General features: G+C 43.9%; 1 protein-coding gene across 1 annotated transcript in view; it reads left to right on the forward strand.

Annotated features, from left to right (window-relative positions):
• The window catches only part of MAD1L1 (mitotic arrest deficient 1 like 1), a 588,396-nt gene that overhangs the window by 326,527 nt on the left and 237,943 nt on the right, over positions 1 to 23,926 (forward strand). The window contains exon 14 of the mRNA XM_038763361.1: positions 15,699 to 15,789. Within this exon, the coding sequence (XP_038619289.1) occupies positions 15,699 to 15,789 (91 nt within the window). The remainder of the gene's footprint in view (positions 1 to 15,698; positions 15,790 to 23,926) is intronic.

Genomic DNA, 23,926 nt, shown 5'->3' on the forward strand with positions numbered 1-23,926 from the left:
GGATTTTCTCCTAAAGGTTTGAAATGCATTTTTGAGATTTGATGGCTTTGTGTTGGCTTACAAGGGGTTGGTGATGCCTTGGATTTTTAAGGATTCAAACACCTTTACTAATAATAGCTCCTTTTATCTTCACAACAGCATGGCCTAATGGAAAGAGCACAGGCCGGGGAATCAGAGGACCCGAGTTCTAATTTTGGCTCTGCCATTAACTTTCCCTGTGATCTCGGGCAAATCACTTCACTTTTCTGTGCCCCAGTTCCCTCATCTGCAAAATAGGGATTCAATACCTCATCTCCCTCCTACTTAGAACGCGAGCGCCTTGTGGAACCTGATCATCTTGTATCTACCCCAGCGCATAGTACAGGACTTGACACATAGTAAGTGTTGAACAGAGAAGCAGCGTGGCATAGTGGATAGAGCCTGGGCGTGGGAGTCAGAAGGTCCTGGGTTCTAATCCTGCTCTGCCACTTTTCTGCTGTGTGACCTTGGGCAAGTCACTTAACTTTTGTGGACCTCAGTTACCTCATCTGTAAAATGGGGATTAAGACTGTGAGCCCCATGTGGAACAGCACTGTGTCCAACGTGATTATCTTGTATCTACCCCGGAGCTTACAACAGTGCCTGGCATATTGTAAGCGCTTAAAAAATACCATTATTATTATTATTATTATTATTATTCTCGTTGTTGTTGTTGTGTTACCATTATTATGTGTTATAGTAATCCTGTGAGAGAGGGATGGGCAGGGATTAGTCTCCCCATGTCTCATCTCAGTAGATAACACCACCCTCCACCCTGACCCTGATCTTAGTATCACTAATTTTCACTGTCTTTCAATCTCAGATTCAGTCCACTGTTAAATCCTGCTCATTCTTACTTCACTCATCGTTCTTCCCTTTCTCTCCATTCAAACAACCACCACTCTAGTTCAGTCACCAATCATTCCACAGGAAGACTGTTGTATCAGCCTCCCCACTGTTCTCCCTGCCTCCAACCCCCTCCTCTTCGCTCCATGTAACTTCATCAGTCATTATCTTGAAGTGCCGCTCAATACGTGTCTCTCTACTCTTCAAAAACCTTTTAAAATTGTCCATTTATTTCCACGTCAAGCACAAATTACTCATAGTTGGTGTGTTACTTATCACCCTTCGTTATCTGTTGCTCCCTATCAATTGCATTTATAAATTCTGTTTATTGAGAGCTTACTGTATGCAGAACACTGTACTAAACTCTTGGAAGAATACAGTATGATAGAGTTGGTAGACGTGTTCCCTGTCCACAACAAGCATACAGTCTAGAGGGGGAGGCATTAATGTATTAATTGTAGGCAGACATTAATAAAGTAAATTAATAGTACATGAAATGTTTTATAATATGTATACTATGACATTTATAATACAATGTAAACTTCCTAGCTTATACTCTGCTCACCTTCTAACTATACCTCTCTCCTGGCTCTCAAGTGGTCTCCTTGGCCTGGAACTTCCCTCTCTTTCCAATCCACCAGTCACCTCCTTGAAAAAGCCTTTCATAGTTAACTGACAACCCCCTAGTCACTCTGAGCACTTATGTATTTTATTCCTAGCTTCAGCACTACTGTACATATCCATATTTTATTTGCATAGTCAATCGTTTATTCAACTATTTAATTCTGATGAAGTTGTACTAATCTTTATATCCCCCTTACTTGAAGGGATGAACTTATTTGACAGGACACTTCAAGCAGCTTGACCTAGTGGAAAGAGCTCAGGGTTGGGAGTCTGGAGACTTGAGTTCTAATCCCAGCTCCGCTATTTGCCTGCTCTGTGGCTGCGGGCAAGTTCCTTCACTGTGCTTTGGTATCTTTATTCATTCATTCATTCAATCAGTCATATTTATTGAGCGTTTACTGTGTGCGAAGCACTGTATTAACGCTTGGGAGAGTACAGTATAACAACAAACAGACATATTCCCTGCCCACAGTGAGCTCACAATCTAGAGGGGGAGGCAGACATTAATATAAATAACAGATATATATCTAGATATATACATTATGTGCTGTGGGGACGGGAGGGAGGATGAATGAAGGGAGCAAGTCAGAGCGACACAGAAGGGAGTGGGAGAAGAGGAGAGGAGGGCTTACTCAGGAAAGGCATCTTGGAGGAGATGTGCCTTCAATAAGGCTTTGAAGTGGGGGAGAGCAATTATCTGTCTGATATGAGGAGGAAGGGCATTCCAGGTTAGAGGCAGGATGTGGACGAGAGGTCGGTGGCGAGATGGATGAGATCGAGGTACAGCGAGAAGGTTAGTATTAGAGAAGCGAAGTGTGCAGGCTGGGTTGAAGAAGGACAGTAGCAAGTTGAGGTAGGAGGGGGCAAGGCGATTAAGTGCTTTAAAGCCAATGGTGAGGAGCTTTTGTTTGATTCCGAGGTGGATGAGCAACCACCTGAGTTTCTTGAGGAGCGGGAAACATGGTCTGAACATTTTTGAAGGAAAATGACCTGGGCAGCAGAGTGGAGTATGGATTGGAGTGGAGAGAGACAGGAGGCAGGGAGGTCAGCAAGGAGGCTGGAACAGTAGTCAAGGCGGGATAGGATAAGTGCTTGCATTAATGTGGTAGTTTGGACAGAGAGGAAGGGGCGGGTTTTGAAACTCCAGAATTGGGCACTGACTACTTCTTTTTCCCCCGTTCTAGATTATGAGCCTCATGTGGGACAGGGACCATTACTGATCTGACTGTATTGTATCTACCCCAGAGTTTAACTCAGTTCTAGGCACATACTAAGTGCTTAACAAATATAATCTTTTCTTTATTTCTCCTAACTGCTAGTAATTTTGAGCTATATCCCTCTATTAGACGGTAGCCCCTTGAGATCAGAGAAGAAGTCTTGCTTACTTGCTTAGTCTCCTAAACCCTTAATTCAGTGTTTTGTGGTCAGGAAATACCATTGATTTCTTGATTAATAGACAAAGAAACTTAGGCCCAGAGATATTAAGAGATAAGGTGTCGCAGTTATTCAGTGTTGGAGCCAGGGCAGGATTCTGGCTTGGCCAAGTGACTTGGCCAAAAGTCATACAGCAGAGAAGTGGCAGAGCTGTGATTAGAACCCGTGATCTTCTGACTCTCGGGCCCATGCTCTATCCACTAAGCCACTGGGTTGGGAAATAATTACAGTGATGGTTTGCAAGCACCTGGCTTGTCCATCTTGTATATATTTATTTTACTTGTACATATTTACTACTGTATTTATTTTATTAATGATGTGCATATAGCTATACTTCTATTTCTTCTTACGGTTTTGACACCCGTCTACATGTTTTGTTTTGTTGTGTGTCTCCCCCTTCTAGACTGTGAGCCTGTTGTTGGGTAGGGTCCGTCTCTATATGTTGCCGAGCGCTTAGTACAGTGCTCTGCACACAGGAAGCGCTCAATAAATACGATTGAATGAATGAATAAATAGATGTCACCATTTGTTTACCCTGTCCAGGCTACCTCTGGTTTGAAGAATGCATGTGATCCTCAATTTGGTTTTTCCCTTTCTCTGACCTGTATGATCAGCCTTTGGCTTGTTGTGCAAAACCTCTTTGGAAATGAAAAAAAACCCCACCACCACCCAAAAAATAGCCCAACCTCTTATCTCAGCCCCCTTCCTCATGAATATTCTGCTTCTCCACCATTTGCACCAGCACCCTAGTTGCGTGTTTCTGGGCTTTGAAAATGTTTCAACAGTAATTCCCAGCATTCCCTCTATACTGATTAATAGGAACTGTGACAATCTCTCCATTTAGGAGAAGTTTCAGCCTCGTGTAAGACTCATTACTCAGTGTTTCTGTTTATTGGGCAGAGTTTGCTGCCAATTCACTAATGTAATTTACAGCTAGATCCCTGTTTTCAGAGACTCTGTGCATGATTATCAGGACTCCCTTCAGCTCAAATTTTCTGGGGCTGCTGTTAGAACCAAAAGTGCTGATTAGATGCTAAAATGGAGCTCCTTATCTTCCCACCAAAACCTTGTCCTCCCTGTGACTTTCTCATCACTGTAGACGGCACCACCATCCTTCCTGTCTCACGAGCCCTTAGTCTTGGCGTTATCCTTGACTCCTCTCTCTCATTCAACCCACATATTCAATCCATCACTAAATTCTGTTGGTCCCACCTTCATAACATTACTAAAATCTGCCCCTTCCTCTCCATCCAAACTGCAACCATGTTGATACAATCACTCATCCTATCATGCCTGGATTACTGCATCAGCCTCCTTGCTGACCTTCCAGCCTCCTGTCTTTCTACACTCTAGTCAATACTTCACTCTGCTGCATGGAACATTTTTCTACAAAAATATTCAGGACCCCCGGCCCACGTCATCCCCCTGGCCTGGAATGCCCTACCTCCCCACATCTGCCAAGCTAGCTCTCTTCCTCCCTTCAAGGCCCTACTGAGAGCTCACCTCCTCCAGGAGGCCTTCCCAGACTGAGCCCCCTCCTTCATCTCCCCCTCCTCCCCCTCCCCCCCCGCCTTACCTCTTTCCCTTCCCCACAGCACCTGTATATATGTTTGTACATATTTATTACTCTATTCATTTATTTATTTTACTTGTACATATTTATTCTACTTTTTTTATTTTGTTAATATGTTTTGTTTTGTTTTCTGTCTCCCCCTTCTAGACTGTGAGCCCACTGTTGGGTAGGGACCGTCTCTATATGTTGCCAACTTGTACTTCCCAAGCGCTTAGTACAGTGCTCTGCACACGGTAAGCGCTCAATAAATACGGTTGAATGAATGAATGTCTCCCTGCTGCTCAAATAATTCCAGTGGTTGCCTATCCACTTCCGCATCAAACAAAAACTCTTCACCATTGGCTTTAAAGCCCTCCACCACCTTGCCTGCTCTTACCTCACCTCATTTCTCTTTTTCTACAACCCAGCCCACACACTTTGCTCCTCTAGTGTTAACCTTCTCACTGTGCCTCCATCTCACCTGTCTTGCTGCCGACCCCTCGCCCACATCCTGCCTCTGGCCTGGAACGCCCTCCCTCCTCAAATCCGAAAGACAATTTCTCTCCCCAGTTTCAGAGCACATCTTTGAATGCACGTCACCTCCAAGAGGCCTGCCCAGACTAAGCTTCACCTTTCCTCATCTCCCACTCCCTTGTGTGTCACCTTGACTTGTTCCCTTTGCTCTTCCTCCCTTCCAATCCCACAGTACTTATGTACGTACCTGTAATCTTATTTATTTGTATTGATGTCTGTCCCCCACCTCTGGACTGTAAGCTCATTGTGGGCTGGGAATGCGACTGTTCATTGTTGTATTGTACTTTTCCTCCTGGAGGAGATGTGCCTTCAATAAGGCTTTGAGTCATTGTCTGACAGACCTGGAAAGCGAGGATTTTCCAGGCCAGAGGCAGGAAGTGGACTAAGAAGTCAGTATACCCGACACTGTTCTGTTTATCACAGATTTGTAAGGATTGCTTAAATTGTTCTCCCTGGAATGGAACAGCAAGGAAAGAGAGGGGTGACAGAGGTCCTTTGACAACCCCGTGACCTCCCCTGGGACTGACTGCATCAGACTTGCTCTTGCGAGCATTGTTAGACTCTAATAATAATAATAATAATAATAATGGTGTTTGTTAAGCACTTCCTATATGCCAAGCACTGTTCTAAGCGCTGGGGTATATACAGGGTGATCAGGTTTTCCCATGTAGGGCTCCCAGTCTTAATCCCCATTTTACAGATGAGGTAACTGAGGCACAGAGAAGTTAACTGACTTGCCAAGGTAACACAGCAGGCAAGTGGAGGAGGCGGGATTAGAACCCAAGACCTCTGACTCCCAAGCCTGTGCTCTTTCCACTAAGCCATGCTGCTTCATTCATTCATTCAATCATATTTATTGAGCACTTACTGTGTGCAGAGCACTGTACTAAGCGCTTGGGAAGTAGAAGTTGGCAACATATAGAGATGGTCCCTACCCAACAGCGGGCTCACAGTCTAGAAGGGGGAGACAGACAACTAAACAAAACATATTAACAAAATAAAAGAAATAGAATAAATATGTACAAGTAAAATAAATAGAGTAACAAATACGTACAAACATATATACATGTATACAGGTGCTGTGGGGAGGGGAAGGAGGAAAGGCGGGGTGATGGGGAGGGGGAGGAAGGGGAGAGGAAGGAGGGGGCTCAGTCTGGGAAGGCCTCCTGGAGGAGGCTTCACAATGCCAGTGTACCATGTTCTAAATGCCAAGTGATTTCTTCTTATTTCCTGTCCTGAGGATGAACAAGGGGTGGCAGGAGAGAAGCTCATGAATTCATAGAGGGCCACAGACTCTGTCCTCTCCTGGTTCTCCTCTTATCTCTTCGGCCATTCATTCTCAGTCTTTTTTGCGGGCTCCTCCTCCCCCTCCCATCCCCTTACTGTAGGGGTTCCTCAAGGGACAGTTCTTGGTCCCCTTCTGTTCTCTATCTACACTCGCTCCTTTGGTGAACTCATTTGCTCCCACGGCTTCAACTATCATCTCTATGCTGATGACACCCAAATCTACATCTCTGCCCCTGCTCTCCCTCCCTCCCTCCAGGCTCGCATCTCCTCCTGCCTTCAGGACATCTCCATCTGGATGTCTGCCCGCCATCTAAAACTCAACATGTCCAAGACTGAACTCCTTATCTTCCCTCCCAAACCCTGCCCTTTCCCTGACTTTCCCATCACTGTTGACGGCACTTCCATCCTTCCCGTCTCACAAACCCACAACCTTGGTGTCATCCTCGACTCCGCTCTCTCACTGACCCCTCACATCCAAGCCGTCACCAAAACCTGCCGGTCTCACCTCCGCAACATTGCCAAGATCCGCCCATTCCTGTCCATCCAAACCGCTACCTTGCTGGTCCAATCTCTCATCCTATCCCTACTGGATTACTGCATCAGCCTCCTCTCTGATCTCCCATCCTCCTGTCTCTCCCCACTTTAATCCATACTTCACGCTGCTGCCTGGATCATCTTTGTGCAGAAGCACTCTGGGCATGTTACTCCCCTCAAAAATCTCTAGTGGCTAACAGTCAACCTATGCATCAGGCAAAAAATCCTCACCCTGGGCTTCAAGGCTGTCCATCACCTCGCCCCCTCCTACCTCACCTCCCTTCTCTCCTTCTGCAGCCCAGCCCGCACCCTCCGCTCCCCTGCCGCTAATCTCCTCACCGTACCTCATTCTCGCCTGTCCCGCCGTCGACGCCCAGCCCACATCATCCCCCTGGCCTGGAATGCCCTCCCTCCGCACATCCGCGAAGCTAGCTCTCTTCTTCCCTTCAAAGCCCTACTGAGAGCTCACCTCCTCCAGAAGGCCTTCCCAGACTGAGCCCCCTCCTTCCTCTCCCCCTCCTCCCCCTCCCCATCCCCCCGCCTTACCTCCTTCCCCTCCCCACAGCACCTGTATATATGTATATATGTTTGTATGTATTTATTACTCTATTTATTTTACTTGTACATATTTATTCTATTTATTTTATTTTGTTAATATGTTTTGTTTAGTTGTCTGTCTCCCCCTTCTAGACTGTGAGCCTGTTGTTGGGTAGGGTCCGTCTCTATATGTTGCTAACTTCTACTTCCCAAGCGCTTAGTACAGTGCTCTGCACACAGTAAGCACTCAATAAATATGATTGAATGAATGAATGAATGAACTTAATGGTATGGTAATAGCCTCTTGCATTTTTGCAGACTATGTAATAATGCTTATGCTCTTGAATGGGTCTCAGCTGGTTTAAGAATAGTATTTTTTTCTCATTTATGTTGTAGCTGCGCTTTTACAAAGTTTGAATTAAAAGGAAAAGCCCCTCCATATTTTTATACATGCTTCTTATATGGATTTTATAAATTTTCAATGTTCCTCACTCAGGTTTGTGAGATTTTTTTCTCAGGCTAGATTTTTTTTCCCTTCAATAGAACTAAAACTTCAGCCTCTACCATACTGTTTTAAAAATGTAAAGGGAATTGGTCAGTATTTAATTCGAAGTAAAGGCTGACATTTCCTTAACTTCCTTTCCCATACTGTCTAAGAATCTGGCCTATCTGCAATGCCTCCGTATTTGTTTTGGCAGCCACCAAGAATAGAAGACATGAGTTTAACTCTCATAGGTTCTGCAACTCAGTCAGCGTTATACAGAAAATAAAGATGATTTGGGGCTAAAAGTTAATTACCACTTGAGTCAAGGTGGAATCGTTCCCTCTGTGTGTAGCAGTGTGGTATCGACCAGTGACCTTATGGATGATATGCCTTTCTCTGAAGCGTCCTGTTCTGAGCACCCACTAGAGTTAGGGGGCTGGAAATGAATGCCAACAGGATTTTGTAGCTAGATAAGACTCTCTTAATATGGAAAAGTCCATTAGGATTTTAGATTACACTGACTCCATCTACGAAAACAACAGTGACTAGTGGGAAAAGACCATCTTAAACACTGGGCCAGAGGAGGAGGGTTTTGAACCTGGTCTTAGAATTTCAGGGAATGTTGTAAATGCAGCCTTTCTGGGTTCAACATATGCTCCCCCGTTGGGCTGTAGAAAATGGTCTTTTGGGAATGCTGGCTCTGGATGTGTCAAAAGAAAGGGAGAACTTCAGCAATCCATGCCCAGATTCTTCTCTTGAGTAGAGAACCTCAGCCATCCTTGCCCAGATTCCTTCCTTGAGTAGAACAGAGAACTTCGGCTATCCCTGCCCAGATTCTTTCCTTGGGTAGAGCAGGCTTATTTTTCTAAATGGCACATCTCCTCCAAGAGATCTTCCCTGACTAAGCCCACATTTCCTTTTATCCCACTCCCTTCAGTGTCACCCTGATTTGCTCCCTTTTTTTCATGCCTTCTTACCCCCACCCCACGGCACTTACGTACATACCCATAATTTATTTACTTATATTAATGTCTGTTTCCCTCGCTGGACTGTAAGCTTGTGGGCAGGGAATGTGTCTGTCAACTCTGTTATACTGTATACTCCCAAGCGCTTAGTAGAGTACTCTGCACAGAGTAAGCATTCAATAAATACAGTAGACCGACTGATTAAAATGGCTTACTGTTTTAGCTACATTGAGAAAGTCAGTTAGTTTGACATCAATCTTTTGTGCTATCCTGGTGGGATCCCCAGTGAACTCCTTCACCTTTCTGGACCTCTGTTCTCGTGCTGTAAAATGAGGATGATAGAAGCATGCTTCCTTAGTTGAGAGATACTTAGAGCCTCAGAGTAGAGGTATTTCAATGTGCCTGTTTTCAGGCAGTTGATCTTTGGGACCAAAAAGGTAACAGAGAAATGTCACCCGGAAGGATTAAACAAAGTTCTTTTTTGACAGTTATGACAGCCACACTAAATTAGCTCACCTACAGTGACCTTGGACTCTCTGGTTAGTCCACACTGTGGAGACAGGGAGTAATATATCCCTGCTATGAGTTGTATTTTTATTGTCTTCTACTGAAGGTCTCCAATACACTTATTGTGGTGCACATGCAAGCACACACACACACACACACCCCACACACCCCGCGCCACCCCTCCCTCCGCCCAGCAGAGATTACATTTTCCAGAAGCATTGGAAAATTGAGAAGCCAGGCTTGGATTTCATATTTTTACATAACCTTCCTGTTCCAGTAGACTTCTGAAAACAAAAGCCTGTTAAACAACCAAAAGTATAAAAGCAAACCAATTTAATCCCCTCCCCCCCCACCCCCAACCATAAGCCTTTAATTTCCCTGAGTAAGAAACTAACATTTCACTGGGAAGCTTTAAAGACTGTATCTCTTTCTTTTCTCCCACCCCACCCTCTCCAACCCCCAACCTCCTCCTCCTGAAAGTGAAGTGCCTTTTCTACAGACATTTTATAATGTGGTACCCTGTGAAATGCTCTCTAAATGTTATTATTTCAGAAGAGGACAATAAAAGCCCACATTAGTTCTGTCATTCTCCACACCCCCTTCCCTGGCTAAATCCCATTTGCAGTATTTAGCCCATCTCTTAAAGGGGATGGGTGAATTCCCAGAGTAATTGGTTGACCATAGGGAGTGGAGTAGCCCTCCATGGTTGGTTATAGATGAGTGTCACCAGAATGTTGATAAATGAGGTAGCCGATCCTTTATAACAGATAAATAAATTATATTTTAAAAAGAGAAGAAACCTCACTGAAGATTTAAGTGGCAACAGCTGAAGAGCCGTTTCAGCTGGAACAAATCTGAACTCTTGCTGCCGTCAAGCAGCAAGTCTAGTAAATCCTAAATGTTGTCTGTGGATTTAGTGACTGGGTCGAGTTACAGTAATTCAAAAGGAATTCATGTCCTAGCCAGTGCCTATTAGTCACACTTGCTGGAAATCTCTCTGCTTCAGACACAGCCGTGCTGCCATCTGGATCCTTCCATGGTGTCTCCTCTGGGCACTTTCCTTTCAGTCCCTATTTGGGAATTTCCACATTGTGATGTCCCCTTCCAGAGGCACTAGTAGTTTTGGTGGTTGTTAGGGGAGATGAAGGTGCTCCCAGACTTGGGGCCAACAATGCCTTGCAGATGCCACACCTGTTTGAAACATCTGTGCTCTTCCAGATAATGGTAGCAAGTAACCCAAATGCTCAAGACGGATCCCACACAGGCACTGGGGAATGGAACGCAATGCAACCTGAGTTGGTGGATGATGGCATATAAAGCTTTGAGGTAAAACATAGGTTACATTTGTTTCTGAGAGAAGAGGAAAACAGCTAGGTTTAGATTACACCTGAGGGCATTTTGGTATTTCCTGTTGCCTGTGGAAAAGGTCCCTGCTCTTCTGCCAAGAGGGCTGAGAGCTGTGGCCCTTCTAGTCTGCCTGTCTCCTTACTTCCTAATGAAGTGAGCCTGGCCTTCTCCCAGGTCCCTGTTTGGTTCTGACTTACGAATCTCTGCCTCTGTTTGTTCCAGCCAGGGAGCTGGGGCTGGAGTGATGCTGTTCAACCAGCAGGTTGAGTGGGAAGTGTTCCAGCTCACTTGCTGTTCAGTGGCCCTGCCTCCCTCCACCCAAAGCCCAGGATTGTGCCTGGCCACCCAAACCCAAAGCAGTTGTGGCCAAGTTTGTGCCCCATGGGTCTGATCTTGAGTAGGCTTCTAATCCCTGATCCTTGGAGCTGTGCCCGGTGACCTATCATCCCACACGTTTGCTTGGCCTCCTAGGTAGATAAAGGCTGGAAATAATTTAGTATGTTAAATCTACCTCGCATATCTCTTTCCAGAAATCCCAGCCTCCAGTGCACCAGATAGTCTCAACAAGAGTTTAAGGTTTTGAATAAATATTTCTGTAGAGGTTGAATGCTAGTGGTCCAGGAGCAGATCTCATGCAACCTTAGCATTACTTTCTCACTAAATGACACATCCTGGTCAAATCTCCATTAACCCAGACCTTATTATCTGAGGTTTCCTGAGGCTATGTTTGTCTCATTCAGTTCTAGACTCCTGGGGCTGAGAAGGGCCCCTTGTCCAGACATAGATAATCCCCAGTATCTCTCCCAGTGTGGCTTCCCCAGGCTGGTATTCCAGCCACAGGCGATGCCACTTTTCCACTATTTCCAGGGTCCCAAGTGGCCCCTAGGACTATTTTACCATTCAGTTCATACCCCTGCATAGGTGGCAAAAGCACCCTGCAGGCATGGAGGAGGTAGAGAGAGGCCAGAATTGCCACCCAAGTAGAAACTCGATGGAAAGCAAGCAGCTCTAATGAGGAAGCCAGAACCTTCCAATCTGCGGTAACATGCATCCTGCCCACTTTCTCAGTGGCTTCCCCACTCTTAGCCCAGTAATTTAGAAGTGGTTGGCAATGCATGTTGTATTCATTTTCGTGAATCAACCACTAGCCATTCACAGTAGATGTCTTCGTTTTCATAAAAATCTCCAGAAACAGAGATTTCACAACCTCCTTTGGAAATGTTTAAGTGTTTAATGTCTCTGGGTTTTTGTGTTCCACTGCCTCACAAGCTATCTAGTAATGAAAACTCTCACAGTGTATAGGTTCAGTCCCTCTAGTTTCAGTTTAAGAATATTTCCTTGTTGCCCTAAAATGGGGAACTCTGGCTCAGTTCCACCTCTGTGTCTCATCTAAGATGAAAAATCTCAACTGATCGCAAGAAGAGCATAAGCAGTGCCTACATGCCTACTTATCTGCCCTGTTGGATAGCTCTGAGAAGGCATGGTCTGTACCATCTGTTGTTCCCTTCCAAGAATCAATCAATCCGTTATATTTTTTGAGCATTTACTGTGTGTTAAATGCTTGGGAGAAGCAGCATAGCTTAGTGAGTAGAGCACGGGGCTAGGAGTCAGGAGAACCTGGGTTCTAATCGCACTCCACCACATGTCTACATGGCTCAGTGGAAAGAGCATGGACTTGGGAATCAGAGATCATGGGTTCTAACCCCAGCTCTGCCGCTTATCAGCTGTGTGACTTTGGGCAAGTCACTTAACTTCTCTGTGCCTCAGTTACCTCATCTGTAAAATGGGGGTTAAGACCGTGAGCCCCACGTGGGACAACCTTATCACCTTGCATCCTCCCCAGCACTTAGAATAGTGATTTGCACATCGTAAGCGCATAACAAATGCCATTATTATTATTATTATTATTATTATTATTATTATTATGTGCACTGTGTGACCTAGGGCAAGTCACTTAGCTTCTCTGGGCATCAGTTACCTCATCTTTAAAATGGGATTAAACTGTGAGCCCCCTATGGGACAGAGACTGTGTCCAACCTGATTAACTTGTATCAACCCCAGCACTCAGTATGGTGCTTGGCACATAGTAAGCCCTTAACAAGTACTATTATTATCATTATAATTATTATAACAGAGTTGGTAGATACATTCCCTGCCCACAGCATTCCAAGCTGTGCACATAGTAGACGCTCAGTCCCTAACGACAATACAGGACAGGCCTAGGGGCCATCTAGAGACCTCAGTATTCTGTGACCAATTGTCCGATAATGCTTGGAGCAGTAGTGTAATAGAAGACCTCATAGACATCTGTCTCCATCATATCAGCTCTTGTGAACCTTTCACCCATGCATCTATTTTATCCTTTTTTCTTATTAGATTTCTAACATCTTTAAATTTCTCTCTGATGTCCCAAGCCCACTCTCTCTAGATAACTCATTTTGGCCCTCTCATCCATGATGGTAGCCAAACCCTTCTTGAAACCATTCATATTTTCTGCCTTTTCAACTTCCTATGGTAATGAATTCCATCAGCTTATCCCCTACTGGGCGAAAAAGCATTTCTTTTTCTTTGTTTTGAACCTACCACCTTCAAGCTCCAGTAGTGCCCCTCCTTTGTCTTCTATCTGCTGATGTGTTCTAACCATTAAATACTTGGTTTCTTGACTGCATTTTAAAGAGACACAACGTGGCCTAGTGTAAAGAGCACAGGACTGGCAGTCAGAGGACCTGAGTTGCAATCCTGATTCTTCCAAACTACTTGCTCCGTGACTTTGAGCAAGTCATTTAATATCTCCGTGCCTCATTTCCCCAGTCTTAAATGGCAAATAATCATTCTCTTTCTTCCTTAAACTGTGAGACCCATGTGAAACAAGGACTGTGTCTAACTTGAGTAGCTTGTACCCACCCCAGCTGTTGGAACAGTGCTTGGCATATAGTAAGCACTTAACAAATATTAAATAATAATGCTGATAAGAACAAGAAAAAGCCAAGTGAATTGAACAGATAGGCAGAACTGCACATTGTTGGTAGGAGAGACTGGGACAGTTCCAGCAAGAACATTTGGGCAGATTTCCAGCAGTAAGCCACAGAGACCTAAAGATACCACGTGTGTCCCCAAGAGAGAAAAAAGCATCACTCATCTAGTGAAGCTAACAAGTGGACAGAAAGAGAGCAACTTTCAATGTGGGAAGAAAAGACCCCACTCTCAGCCCTCCGAGTATGCAACAGAAGGCATCAGCTGCCAGTACTGAGTCCAGTGCCTTCCACAGGCAGGGCCAAGCGAGAAACCTGATTGATGGAAAGCTGGAACTGTCAAAGCTTGCTCTCTTTGTTGCTGCTGAGGGAGCGGGAAATAGCAGCAGCTCAGCCACAGGCTCGAAGTCCCCATTTAAGCCTCCGAACCCTTGTGATTGTACCCTGGAAAGATTGCTTCCCCATTTCCCCTCCTTTAGTCCATCCAGCACCCTCATGGCTCTCTGGGTAATGTGTAGTACTCCGTTCTTCAGGGAAGGAACTATCCCAAGGAATAAGCATGTACACCCCTCGTTCCAGGAAGGAGCTTCAATCCCACATTAGAAAGGTGTGAAATTAGAGGCCAGATTTCCTTCTCAGGAATTCTGGACCATTTTCTATGCCTAGCCCGGTTTATGAGCTGCATTTTGACTGCAAAAGAAACTCTACTGTTAGTATGCCTCAGGTGTGTCGACTAATGGTATTGTTCAGCCATTAGATATTTTTAAAATTCACTGAACTTCTCTTCGTGCCATCCAAATTCACCACCCTCTCTTAAGGAAGTCAACCATCATAACCTACACACTCATACACTTTTAAAGTCTTTCATATGTAGTCTTCACCATCATATACAGCCTAATTGATGTACTTCAATAAGCACAAATTCTTAATAGAAAGCAACAAATAGATAGTGAATTTGGCAGTTTATTTAGGTCTGCTGCCTGAATTCTTATAATTTGGGGGGCATATCATTTATCCATAGTCTTAGTATTGTTTGGCATTTATATGACACCTATTCTCTAAAGAGATCAAAATGCTTCCTGGATAACCCTTCTTTCGATATGCCTTTTCGGAACTGTTGCAGCAACCTAAAGGAGAAGAGTGAATGCTTTAACTCGGGTATTTTGCAGAATTAATCTCCATGTTCCAGCAAGGGCCTTCCAATACATTTCAGATTCACTTAAGATGAATTTGTGTAACATCTACTTACTCCAAGTGGGTTTTTTTTTTCGTATTTGAAGGGCTTGCACGGCACAAGCAGTGACCTTTTAATACTTTTTCAATTTGTGTAACACCCCCAGTGTTTAAGAACCTCAGGGTGAATCTACAGTCAAGCAACTTAAAACTGAATTGATTAAACTGAATCATTTGAAGGCTAGCCACTGCCATGAGCTTTAAAATAAAATCCTTAAGGTTGGAGCAATAACCTGCCTTCATGAAAGGTCGTTTTAGGGGGTCTGTGAAGGACGACAAACAAGGAGGACAGGACAGGGGCTCGCGTGTCTGTGCTGTGCCAGTGAGGAGTTCAGTCAGTCGTATTTATTGAGCACTTACTGTATGCAGAGCACTGTACTAAGTGCTTGGGAGAGTACAACATAACAATAAACAGACATATTTCCTGCCCATAACAAGCTTATAGTCTTGTGGCGAACAGACATTAAATAAACAAATTAGAGATATGTACATAAGTGCTGTGGGAATGGGAGGGGGGATGAATAAAGGGAGCAAGTCAGGGTGACACAGAAGGGATTGGAGAAAAGGAAAGGAGGACTTAGGGAAGGCCTGCTGGTGGAGTTATGCCTTCAATAAGAACATGGCTTTGATCTTCTTAAAATTTCTCATTTTACCGCTTCGTGCCTTGAACTTTAAGGCCGAGGTCAAGGTCTTATCAGAATCAGGAACCAACCCCTCTTTTTCAGGACCTTTTTGCTATGGTCAGATAATGCACTTGGCTTCAGCATTGACCTTGAATTCCACCTTGTGGTTTGACTCTGGTGCTGCTCTTACTTATTCTACAGATTGAAGATTGAGGAGCTGGAGGCCGAACGTGCACGCCTGGAAGAAGGGAATAATATGCTCCAGATGAAACTTGAAAAACTGAATCTTCAGGTAAGAAGTTGGAATTTTACCATGTTCTGAACCACCCTGCTTTCAGGTCATTCCTCCTCCCCGCATGGTTTCCTAACATTCTACTTACTGATTCTCCTCTCTTCTCTCTCTTTCCCCTTTGTTGCTTTTTCTGTCTCTCTTCCCTCTCCGAATTATTGTGCTGATTTCTATTCATGTCTCTCTTGATGATGCTGGTCTGAATGACCTGAGCTGATCTTCCCACCAACAAGAGCCTTGGAAACATTTCTTCCCATTTCAACATGGGAAGAGCTTCCAGTCTCTGAAATATATGCATAGTGAACTGAACCATTCCTGTTCTCTCTCTCTCTCTCTCTCTCTCTCTCTCTCTCTCTCTCTCCCCCATCTCTCTACTGCAAGTTGCTGAAGAGGCTACTGACCTTTTATAATTGGTGGTGCTTAAAAATTTCCAATTTGAGACTGAGGTGTTTGGCCTTTAAAAACCAAAAATAAATCAGGTCCAGTCCTACTCTGAGCCCTTTGTGATAATGCATTCTTTTAATTTTTCTTTCCATCTTTACTTTTTTTGTGTAAATTGCTTCATGGCAGAAAACCCACAAGTTCAAAATTACCCAGAATTCAGACAGGCCATTGATTTTATCTTGACACCTATTAGAGGCAAATCAAATCTCTTTTTTATTACCAATTCCTGGAGATGGGAGAAGTGACAACTTAGATAAAGTGAGGAGCTCTGAGCTGCTGAGTGCTTCAGCTGTGCCTTGTTTAGTCCAAGACCTGTCACCCAGCTCTTGTTTAATGGGGCTGCAGTCATCAGAAGGGGGTAAAACCTTTGGGTTTGTTGAGGGGAGCGTCAGGTCTTCAGTATACTCCAGTGACATACAGTAATTGTTTTATATCTGTCGACGAATCCTGCTCATCCAAACCAAATCCCATCTGGAATGGTCAGATCCGAGCTTTGAGACCCCATGGCATAACACTAACCCAAATCCATATGGTCTGAAATCTTGTTGGGGAAAAACCAAGTTGACTTGGCTCCAGGCCATGGGAAATACAGGACTACAAGGAGCAAAAATTACAAATCTTCCATTATGGTTTTAATGTGACCTGTGAAATGATGAACGTCCACAGAGAAGAATGTTTTGTGGTTTTCTGAAGGGGTAAGAAGTCCTTGATGATCTAAGTATCCATGAGGGCGAACTGTGGGGGCAGAAAGTTCAGGGACTAAAATAGGATTTTTTTTTAAGCCACATTGGTTGCATGAGACAGACTGACTAGGGAACTAGGCTTACAGGAGATGAGTTTGTAGAATCAAATCTAGTCTTGTGAGGTGGCATTTTTCTGTGAATGCAGGGTCTTTTATTTTTTGGAGTTTTGCAGATTCAGAAATCAGTACTCTAGCTTAGTGAAGCTGTGGAAGCAAAGCACATTGGAGAAGCAGCATGGCTTAGTGGATATAACACGCGTCTGGGAGTCAGAAGGTCATGGGTTCTAATTCCAGCTCCACCAGTTGTCTGCTCTGTAACTTTGGGCAAGTCATTTCACTTCTCTGTGCCTCATTTACCTCATCTATAAAATGGGTATTGAGACTCTGAGCTCCATATGGGACAAGGACTGTGTCCAACTCAATTTGCATGTGTCCACCCCAGTGCTTAGTACAATGCCTAGCACATAGTAAGTGCTTACCATATGCCATCATTTTCATTATCATTGGAGAAAGAGGCAATAATACAATAAAGAACAGGCCTAACCAGGAGGGAAGGAACAAAGGAGATGAGAGGATAATGTGAAAAGAAACAAGAAGAAGTGAGAGGATAGAAATAGAAAATGGAGAAGAGGGCCAGAGCGATCTTCCGAGTTTTAACTCAGTGTGAGGCAGTAGTAATAGTATTTATTTTTTCAATAGTAATAGTATTTATTAAGCACATATTGTGTGTCAAATATTATGCTAAATGCCAGGAGAAAATGCATATGGGAAAATTAGACATGGTCTCTGATCCTGACTCTCAGGGGACTCAAATTCTTAAGAGCAGCAAGCAAATAAGCCAAGACTATTTTTATGGATATCACGATGATGGTAAAATTAAAACAAAAGGTATAATTGTGTCAGTAATTTTAATAAGACACTACATGGTATGCAGTTCTGAGTACATCATCTTGAGAACACCAAAGACTTGGGAAGGCTATAGAAAAGCACAGCAAAAAAATCAAGGATATGGAAATGCTTACAAATTGGTATGATGGAAACAATGAGAGTTTGAGAAGATGTGGCTTGACAAGAGATGTAATTGGAGCCGACAAAATTTAGAAGGGTGTGGATAATAATGGTAATGGTGGTATATTTAAAGTGCTAAGTATGTGCCAACCACTCTACTGGGGTAGATACAAAATAATCAGGTTGAACATTCATTCATTCATTCAATCGTATTTATTGAGCGCTTACTGTGTGCAGAGCACTGTACTAAGCGCTTGGGAAGTCCAAGTTAGCAACATATAGAGACGGTCCCTACCCAACAGCGGGCTCACAGTCTAGAGGGGGGAGAAAGACAACAAAAAAAAACATATAAACCAAATAAAATAAATAGAATAAATATGTACAAGTAAAATAAAGAGTAATAAATATGTACAAACATATATACATATTCATTCATTCATTCAATCGTATTTATTGTACTAAGGAGTTTTTCGTATATGTTGGGACTGGGCATATAAGCTGGTCAATGGTGGAAATAGGGTTGGCATTTTTCTCCCATTCTCTATGTCATGGTTTATGTGAAGAGGGTCTAGGATCAGGGTAGTAGGTTGAGAAAGCAGGAGCTGGCAGAATAAATGTGTGTCATTTTTAAGAAAAATTAGACTGATTATTGTTGAAGAGAAATGTCCAAGGTATGCCACTTAGTCTGTCACAGCTGTCGGTGAGCCCAACTCAGTTAAGTTTAGTCCTGAAACCCAGGTGATCTGGACTGTGGGCCAGCCCCACTGATTCTCACCTCATCCATATGGGGGCTCACAGTTTAAGTAGGTAGAAGAGGTATTTAATCCCCGTTTTACAGATGAAGAAACTGAGACACAGTTTCTGAGAAGTTAGTAACTTGCTCAAGGTCACAAAGCAGGCAAGTGGAGTCAGTATTAGAACCCAGATCATCTGATTCCCAGGCCTGTGCTCTTTCTGCTAGGCCAGGCTGCTTCACCAATTGCTTGAACTGGTTTTGTGCGTCCTTTGATTCTAATTCATCTCCAGTTCCTATCTTGACCCATTGCATTCTGTTTCTGGCACCAATCCCCACCCTGAGACCACCTTCTAGTTACAAGTGGTCTCTTTTTTAGTATACTGGGCTCTGCTCTATCCCCAGTCCTCCTTGAGCTCTTTATCACCTCTGACTCCCCTGATCTCTTCCTTCTCCCAGATAACATTGTCCAACCTTGGTTTTACTGAAGCAATTCAATGCTGATTCTTCTCCCACCTCTCCTGCTGCATTGTTTCAATTTCTTTGCCTGGCTTCTCGTCTTCCTCTCACCCCTTAACCAGGGGTGTCCCTCAAGACTCTGTTGTGGTTCCCCTTCTATTCTCCCTTTAGACCCACTCCCTCAAGGGGAGTCTAGCAGCATGGCCTAGTTAGAGCACTGGCCTGCGAGTCAGAAGGTCATGGGTTCTGATCCCAGCTCTTCCACTGGTCTGCTCTGTGACCGTGGGCAAGTTACTTCACTTCCCTGTACCTCAGTTGCCTCCTCTGTAAAGTGGGGAGCAAGACTGTGAGCCTGATGATCTTGTATCCACCCCAGTGCTTAATACAGTGCCTGGCACCTAGTAAGCGCTTAACAAATACCATTAAAGCTCAAGTGGGAACTCATTTATTTCCATATCAAGCAGAAATTCATGATCATGGACTTTAAGGGACACCAACAGCTCTCTCCATCTCACTTATCTACTTTCCTCCCACTTCATCATCATCATCATCAATCATATTTATTGAGTGCTTACTGTGTGCAGAGCACTGTACTAAGCGCTTGGGAAGTACAAGTTGGTAACATACAGAGACAGTCCCTACCCAGCAGTGGGCTCACAGTCTAAAAGGGGGAGACAGAGAACAAAACCAAACATACTAACAAAATAAAATAAATAGAATAGATATGTACAAGTAAAATAAATAAATAAATAAATAAATAGAGTAATAAATATGTACAAACATCTATCCATATATACAGGTGCTGTGGGGAAGGGAAGGAGGTAAGATGGGGGGGATGGAGAGGGGGGCGAGGGGGAGAGGGGGGCGAGGGGGAGAGGAAGGAAGGGGCTCAGTCTGGGAAGGCCTCCTGGAGGAGGTGAGCTCTCAATAGGGCCTTGACTTCACTTCAGCTCACTCTTTGTTCTTCTCCCACTAACTTAGCATGCCAAGACTCCCTTCTGCCACTGAGGATGATGATGATGATGGTATTCGTTAAGCACTTACTGTATGCCAAGACCTGTTCTAAGCACTGGGGTAGATAGACGTTAATCAGGCTGGACGCAGTCCCTGTCCCACGTGAGGCTCACAGTCTTAAATCCCCGTTTTACAGATGAGGGAACTGAGGCCAAGAGAAGTGAAGTGACTTGCCCAATGTCACAAGGCAGAGAAGTGGCGGAGCTAGGGTTAGGAATTTAGGTCCTTCTGGCTCCCAGGCCCGTGAACTATTTATTTCACCACGCTGCTTCTCACCAGCCATCTTAGAGCCCTGCTGGAAAATGATGATAGTAATTCTTGCTGGCAGTCGCCCAGGACCATAGTGTGACAAAGTCTTTTTCTAAGCGGAATGCTATTCTACAGGACTCAAAGAGAGTACTCATCACTTGCTTATACCCTCCTGCCTGGAAAACTTCCTCCTGCATTTCGGACAGATTACAATTCTTCCCATCTTCAAAGCTCACCTCAAATCTCATCTCTTCTAGGAGGCCTTTTGTATATATCAATTTACTTGTTCTACGATTTAATCAGTCAATCAGTGGTATTTATTGAGTGCTTACTGTATACAGAGCACTCTTGGGGGAGCACAATTCAGTAGATAGGCACAATCCCTGACCACATGGAGTTTACAGTCTAAGCACTTATTTATTCATCTTTTCATCTTTCCACCCTTGTGTCCCTCCCATATTTAAGTTATTGTGTGCCTGTCCCATTTAATTATAAGCTCTTTTTGCAGGGATCATGACTTTTACCTCTGTTGTGCACTCCTAGTGCTTACTACAGTGCTCTGCACACAGATGCTCAATGCATACTATTGATACATTGATTAGACTGAACCAACATGAAATTGTTGTTTATTTATTTTATTTTGTTGGTATGTTTGGTTTTGTTCTCTGTCTCCCCGTTTTAGACTGTGAGCCCACTGTTGGGTAGGGACTGTCTCTATGTGTTGCCAATTTGTACTTCCCAAGCGCTTAGTACAGTGCTCTGCACATAGTAAGCGCTCAATAAATACGATTGATGATGATGATGTTGTTCATCAGTTCCCTTGACACAGAATTAAGCAGCTCTGCCCGGTGGATTAGAGCACAGGCCTGGTGGTCAGAGGACCTGGGTTCCTGACCCCGGCTCTGCCACTTATCTGCTGAGATCTTTCTTGAGTCATCTAACTTCTCTGTGCCTCAGTTCCCTCATCTGACAAATGGGGATTAAGACTGCGAACCCCATGTACACAATGGACTGTTTCCAATGGGATTAGCTTGTATCTACCCTATTGCTTAGAAAAATGCCTGGCATGTAGTAAGTGCTTAACAATTACCATTAAAAAAACCCCTCAAGGTGATAAATTCAGGACAAAGCAAAAGGAAGCACTTCTTGATCTCTAAACTATAAACTCATTGTAGAAAGGGTGCGTGTTAAGCAGCTGTTGTATGATACTCCCCCAATTGCTTAGCACAGAGCTCTGCACACAGTAAGCACTCAATAAATACCATTGATGGATTCCCCCCTGGGTGGAAAGCATTTAAAATGCATTGTCACAAGAAATTGTCAAGGAAGAAAATATTAATTGCTTAAAAGGATTTGGATAAATGCGTAACTGCGAAGTCCTTAATTATGAGCAAGCTACACAGAGCAAAAAGTTAAGGATGTTAAAGGGAAAAGTGATGGGGAGAGCTAGGGATGTTAAAAGTATAACATAACCCAATTGCAACCCACTCACGGTAACTCATCAATCACGAAACCGTTTCTAGCATTTATTCATTTTTTTGGCTCTTACCATGTTTTTTTGATGCTTGCCTTTTCAGTTGGGTAGAAAAAGTACCTCCCTCTATATTTGGTATTGGAATATGGAAGCATGCCCGGGCTTTCTAGGGCTTTGGTGTTACTAGGAAATATTAAATATAGGGAATGCTAGTGAGTTAAATCAGGTAAATTTGGAATAGAACAAAATGTGTTATTCATATCTGGAAGTAGTGCCAAGCGCTTAGCCATTTAGGGCTTCCTTCTTGGCTCTCAGTGAACTATCTTTGGAGTGACTGCCGTGCTTCCCTCAGAAGGTGCATTCCCAACCATGAGAGTGCCTACTGTAAATAGGGCAACTATCCCACTGTTCTTCCATATGGTTTCCAGTGTTGGGGATCCAGCATGTTATTTCTGTTTTTGCTTGCTTTGTGACTGGGCAAGTCACTTAATTGCTCTGTGCCTCAGTTTCCTCAACTGTAAACTGAACATTAAATATCCGTTCTCCCTCCTACTTAGACTGTGAGCCCATGTGGGACAGGGACTGTGTCTGACCTAATTAACTTGTACCTACCCCAAGGTTTAGAACAGTGTTTGACACGTTTTAAGTGCTTAACAAATACCATAGAAAAGTGTCAACTTTTCATTTGGAATAGGGGTAGCAAAAGGTTACAGGGATTTAAAGTTTACAGGACTGAGAGGAAACTGACTTCAAATGCCTGATGGGCCAGACATCCACCATTTTGAGTCTTTTTAGCTCAAATTGGAAGCTATCAGGTCTTGTGGGAAACCTAGGATTAATGAGCATAGAAATTCTGGTCCAGAAATTGTGAGGGCTATTGCTCCCATAGAATTGACTTGGCACCTCTGAATCTTACACAAATTGGTAACATCCTTACTGTTAAAGTAACTGAACTATGGAACTAAGAATCATAGTACAGATTCTAGTCTGTGCGAGGCCTACTGCTGTGAAAGGACCGATTTTTTTTCCCCTCTTTTAAAAGATCATGGCCTTTTTCTCTATTCATTCTGCTTTTTCTCAGCAGTCCGTGTCCCAGCTGTTCCTGTAATGTAGGTGATGAACAGCCAGGGTAAGAGAGATGTGATCAATTAGCCTTTAAGATGCTTGAGGATTCTCAGAAGCATGGACTGTTTAGGCTGGAGACTTTTTGTGTTGATGGGGAGATGGTGAAAACAGCCCCCTGAAAGGTTAAGATTTAAGATCCCTGCAATAAATCAATCCAAATGCCCTGGTTTCATGAATGCAGCAGCCTTGCGGCTTGGAAACCCAGCTGGAATGGATCTTTGACTCACATTTCTGGGTAGCCTCTTTGCTTAGTACCCTCTTGCCAACTTTCTAGGGACCTTCCTGCCCCTTTTGTTGTTCCTTGGAGTTCTTTCCTGATTGGATTGGGTTGGGGCTACATTTGTTAAACCATCAGAAAATATGGAATAAATTACCAAATGAACTTCAAAATTCCTTTAATGACATTGTTAAATGGATTCAGTCAGGTAGATGGTGGTGGTAAGGGAGGATTAGAAGCCAAGTGGAATTCATTCCATTTCGCCCCACCCCTACCCCTCACCAAGTAACTATCAGGGAGCTAGCCAAGGTATCATTTTCCTTTCATGTCCTTGCATTATCCTCAGTGCAAACTGTCCATTGGTGTGCAATAGACATGGGTCAGTTTGGAGGAGGAGGGGCAATTGAGAAGGAAGGAATGTGCTGGTGTTCCTGTAAACCACAGGCTTCCAATTAGCTGAGCAATGTGTGCACTTCTAAGTCTCTCGAATTAGCCTTGCGATTGATGCTTCTTGAGTCTTTTATTAACAAGCAAAGACGTGAAGGTATTGACGTTGCTCTGCGATCATGCGCCACGTGGCTGACATCAGCGGTCCCCTTCTTCAGGAGGACTGGCTGTTTCTACTCTCTCCCCCTCCATCTCATCCTTCTCTCTTGCAATCTCTACTGCACCTTG

Source organism: Tachyglossus aculeatus, chromosome 21, assembly GCF_015852505.1.
Source record: "Tachyglossus aculeatus isolate mTacAcu1 chromosome 21, mTacAcu1.pri, whole genome shotgun sequence".
Lineage (NCBI taxonomy): Eukaryota > Metazoa > Chordata > Mammalia > Monotremata > Tachyglossidae > Tachyglossus > Tachyglossus aculeatus.